The following is a 4,994-nucleotide window of genomic DNA, read 5'->3' as shown; positions in this document are numbered from 1 at the left end:
CTTATGTAGAGAGGTCCTCCATGGGACCCACAATGTGCTTTTCCAAGTGCAAGCTACTAAACGAAAATATAGAACTATAAATTTCACAGAGTTCAGGGACATCAAGGTCTGTAGCTTGAGAATCTACCACAGATAAGGCCTAAAAATAGGAAGTGAAAGACACATGTCTGAAAACTGGGTTTCTTCTTGTAGTCATGGGGATCAACTGCAGGGTCTCACACATGCTAGGCAAGGGCTGGACTACTGGGTCTCTTCCTGAAAGTTAGTAGACAGCCCTGTGCCAGGCTGTTGCTGAATAACAGCGAGGGTACTGCCAAGGGTCTTTCAGAGCAAAGGCTCCTAGGCTCTTTCCCTTTCCTGCTGTTACACAGGCTCTTTGCTCTCTCTCTCTCTCCTTTGCAGAAAGAAGCACGACTGTGGCCTGTCTTGATCCTGAATCTTTAGGAAGGAGAAACCACAGGGGTCAGGCTTACCACAGTAAGTCCACATTGAATGTTAGACTGACGCATGGAAGGGTTAATGTTCACTGGAGTCTTGAGTGCATTTAGGAAACTCCAGGAGATGGGTGTGCACAACTGAGTGTGTATCGTGTGGTGGCGGCATGTAAGGAGGTTCACTGATGAGGGCACACCCACGCTGGATGTGCACAGCAGTGTTCCTCAGGCTGGGGTCTGGACAGAATCAAAGAAGAAAGCCAGTCAAGTACCCAATTCTCTTCTGCTTCCTGACCGAGTGTGGTGTGTACTGCTCAGCTGCACCTGCCCTCCTTGTCATGATGGACTGAGGCCTGTGAAGCTGAGAGACAATTTGGTTTTCCTTACTGTGCTGTTGGACAGCACTCAGTCACAGCAATGATGGTGCCAGCTACAACAATACTGAAGATTTGGAGAGAAAATTGAGCCTTTCAGTCCATGAAGAGGGGGATTCAGGATCTCTTTCCTAGGTTTAGATAGTCAAACTTTATTGTGAAAATGCTCTGGTTTTCCCTGTGGACATTTTAAATATCATCATTTGTATTACTTTAGTGATAACAATTTTGTGTTATTTCATTTTCAGCTCTTCCTTTGATAAAGATCTAAGATGCAGGTTTTTATCCATAATTCACTTATGACATGACAACCCCTTATTAGCTCTAATGATATCATGGAGGCTCACTATTTTACATATACAATTAGTCTGTGACCTGTAAGAGCACTTTCCATTTCTGTTTGTGTACAGACACATACATCTCTTCACCATATTACATTTCTTGTACTATCTTGCCATGGCCAGTCCACTGCCCCTGTTGTGGTGGACTGGCACACTAACTCCACATCACCAGAAGCTGATTCTGAACCAGTCAGATGACTTCCTGCACAACTGGGCCCCCAACTCATCTCACCCTACACAGATCTTACTGAAGCTCAATTCCCATGCTATATGGACTCTCTGAAATATAGGCATTTGCCTCTAGAGAACTAAAATTTGTTTGATCTTTTCCCATAAAAGTGTCATGGTGACTGAAGGGAGGGGTCCCTTCACTCCTAGGAATCTATAATGAGCAGATCTGTGACCCCTAAGAAGTCTTATACACCCTAACTGGCTTCAATTGGGGAGACAAGGGCCTTAGATGTCCAAGGTCACATATGTGGGACATCAACAGGTGGTAGTCACCAGTGGAATTTTCCTGAGGAGAGCCAAAAAGCACAGAAGCACAGCTGGTTTGTTTCCAGGTCATATCCACAAACACAGAAGGAAATATAAATAAAAGTTTGACAATGTCACTCCCAGACTATGCCCAACATTGACAAAAAGCTAGGCATTACTTAAAGAAAATCAGCATGGTTTAAACATCATCAATAACATAGAAGAGTCTTGAAAACTCTGACACTCACTCTTCAAACTGTGTACTGAATATGAGCAATGGTGGGTGTGTGCCCGGCCTTGTGCTCATGGGAAGCAGGGATCTCATGACATTTTGTCCTCATCAGACCCTGAAATGGTACTGCCACCCCATGTAAGGAACCTGAAGCTAAAGCAGAAGTCCCTGTGAAGGACCCCTGGGCAGCCTGACCCTGGCCGCTCGGCCCCCAGCGCACAAGCAGCAGTCAGCCTCACCTCTCTGTGTGTCCAGCACAGCTCTCAGGCATTCTTCTGGCCTCTGTCAAAGCAAGCGCTTTGCCTCCTTATCTCCACTATGGTCTTCATGTATCTGCTTGGGGACATTGCTATCGCCATGAACAAGCATGCTGAGTAGACATCATAACCATAATTAAGGCCATGAAAATCAGGCACTAATGCTTTATTAAAACCATACTTTTCACACACATTGAAAAGAGCCAGAAGACTAAAGAGGCTATCTCTTGGGGGAGGGGAAGTTGGCTGTGGTGCAGTGACTGGTGCTGGATTGAAATCGGTCACTCTGGTGCTGTCTGCAGAGCAGATATAGATGGACAACCAGAGGAAAGAGGGGTGGCAGGGCTGTTCTCTGGGGAGCCGGACACACTGCTCTTAAGGCAAGATGTGTGAAAGTTGCTCAGCGTCTCCTGTTGTGGTGAGACACACAGAAACCGCAGCTGCTATTGCTGTCCTGGCTCAAATCTGCTGTCATGTCTGGTCCCAACAGCAGAGGTATCATGGAATCTTCTGGTGGTGTTTGTGCTCTTTGACTCTGGTGCACAAGTTGATTCTGGCTCCAGATGACTGGCTTCACTGCTGGCTAGTGCTCTGGATCTGCAGATGTGTGGCTGCCCAGGTCTAAGGATGGAGACAGATGTGCTGCAGATGCAAGCATCTCTAGAAGGGGAAGTGGCGCTGGAGGTACAGTTAGAAACAACACACCCAGGATGAGACACCTCCTCATTCTTTCCAAACACAGAGGAAACCATGTTTGTTGGGAATCCCAGATCCTATCCTACAAAAGGAGATGTGGTCAGGCTAGGGTCCAGTGATAACTTCTGCAAAGAGGAGCCTTTCAAGCGTCCCCCAGCACACCAGGTACTGACATACCTCACAGGGTTGTCAAACATCTACCTGAGACTTCTTCATCCTTGGCCTCTGTTTCAGTGGCCTTTTGTTCCTCCAAATGAGTCAGGAGCATATGGACACGAAGAACAAGGTCTGAGTAGGGCGTATGTACAATCAAGTAGTTCTTCATCTGTTTCACAATGGACAGAGCTGAAGTGTGGCAAAATTCCTCAGGTTTCTTGTCCATCCACGTGTCCAGGAAGGTACAAATGGTCCTAGGGAAGAGTATAGACAACAAAGTTAGTTGCCTGGACTTTCCTTTTCAACCCCCTAATGATTCCCCCCAGTGAGCACTGCAATGCAGAAGACGTCCAGCCCTTATGCACATGAGTACAGTGAGCAGAGATGTGAGGGCCTTGTGAACAGGGAGCTGCACACAGCTTTCTCAGGGCTTTAATGGAGGACAGCTGACCAAACCTGCCAGGCATGAGTCTCACAGGGGCACCTGAGGGCAGAGGTTTCCCACATCTTCCCATGCAATTCTCCTCACCCTGCACAAATGCTTACACGTCAGTGTGGGAGCAGACACTTGAAGAAGTTGACACTCAGTCATCAGCCATCCCTTACCCTGGGTACACAAATGACCCCGCTCTGGAGAGACAAGGCCTTCCTCCTGTGGTAAAGTCCACTTACTTCTTTACCTGTTCATCCTCTTCACAGTAAGGGCGGAAGTATTCATACCTAGAGGAGACCAGAAATGATGTCACCTTAAAGCCCCAGGTCCCCCTGCTAACAGACATCTTGGGGCCAGGTTCATTCCTGGAGAGGAGGTCCAGTTCTCTGCTCACCTGCACAGTAGGTGCTTCAGAAATGTCTGCATATGGCTGAACACAGACATCTCTCTCCAGACACTTCAGGGGGCACGGAGTCCCTCAAATTATTCCCCGTGGCTCTCATTCACTACACATTCAATTCACTACACTAGAACCTTCTTTACAAATGGGAAAATGCTTTGGCCAAAGCATCTAAAAATTGATCATGGACAGGGAGCTTCTTCAAGGTTCAGGGGACACCCACATTCATTACAGTCCCAATCTAGACACCCCAGTCCCTAGAGCCTAACCTTCAGGAAGCATTTTCTGACTTCATGCTGCTGGATCCTACAATACTCTAGAAAACAAGTAGGCTCAGATAGAGGCAGAGTGCTTCCTAGAACCAAGAGGAGGATCTGAGGCCTCTGGTCTTGGAGGTGGCACTCACCGCTTGAACAGCAGGTCCAGCACCTGCTGGGTAGTGGCAAACCTTCGGTAGGTGTACAGAAAGGCAGGGACAAAGAAGAGGTCCCCACCCTGCAGGGAAGGTACCAGGTGGTTCACCAACTTTTCCACCATGTCTGCACTGATGCAGGACTCTGTACAGGGCTTCTTCAGGTTCTTCGGTGCAGACTCCTTCTCAACCTGAGGAGAGATCATGGGGGATTGCTCAAGCAGGTACAGGACTGCACGTTCTGATTGGTTATTATCACTCTGAGTTTTCCTGAACCATTGCAATGCCAAGCACCCCAAGTGAAACCAGAGGAAGTTCTCAGACTTCAGAGTGTTACCTGTTCTGTGTGTTCTTGACTCTGGCTGCCCTTGGTCAAGTTTGTTTCCTTCCTACCAAATGGCCAGAGGCGTTGGAGGCAAGAACGGACCTGCTGTCTCCAAACACCGCCATGGCCTTCACTGTTGTCCTTCTTGAGGCCAGAGCCTTGAGTAGTCTGAAGGCAGCAAGAGAACATTCTGCTCTCTCTAGGGTCTCAAGGACAAGACCCTGCTAACCTGATCCTCGGCAGTTGACTGTCTGGGTACGAGAGTTCTGAACTGTTAGGTCCTTGTCAAGGAAGTGAGGTCACTTCCTGGAGACCATTTACCTGAGTCTCCTCCTCACACATGCTTTCCCAAAAGACTCTAGGACCTACCCTACCTCCCAGGTGCAGCACTAGCCACGGTTACACAGGTGCTTCCCATTCAGTGCTCCCAAGGACGTCGGGCAGACCTCCAGCTTTG

At 48.2% G+C, this 4,994-nt stretch overlaps 1 protein-coding gene across 1 annotated transcript; it reads right to left on the bottom strand.

The window, feature by feature from the left end:
* Window positions 1-2,698: 2,698 nt before the first annotated feature.
* Window positions 2,699-4,726, bottom strand: LOC126507872 (ral guanine nucleotide dissociation stimulator-like). Its single transcript, XM_050152703.1, has 5 exons — window positions 4,550-4,726; window positions 4,207-4,403; window positions 3,640-3,687; window positions 3,013-3,221; window positions 2,699-2,736 (listed from the first exon to the last, which is right to left on the bottom strand). Exons 1-5 carry the CDS (start codon window positions 4,724-4,726, stop codon window positions 2,699-2,701), a joined length of 669 nt encoding a protein of 222 aa, XP_050008660.1.
* Window positions 4,727-4,994: the final 268 nt, after the last annotated feature.

Source organism: Alexandromys fortis, unplaced genomic scaffold, assembly GCF_014885135.2.
Source record: "Alexandromys fortis isolate MF-2015 unplaced genomic scaffold, M_Fortis_MF-2015_v1.1 scaffold_54, whole genome shotgun sequence".
NCBI classification, from domain to species: Eukaryota; Metazoa; Chordata; class Mammalia; order Rodentia; family Cricetidae; genus Alexandromys; species Alexandromys fortis.
This window is presented reverse-complemented; position numbering and strand designations above follow the sequence as displayed.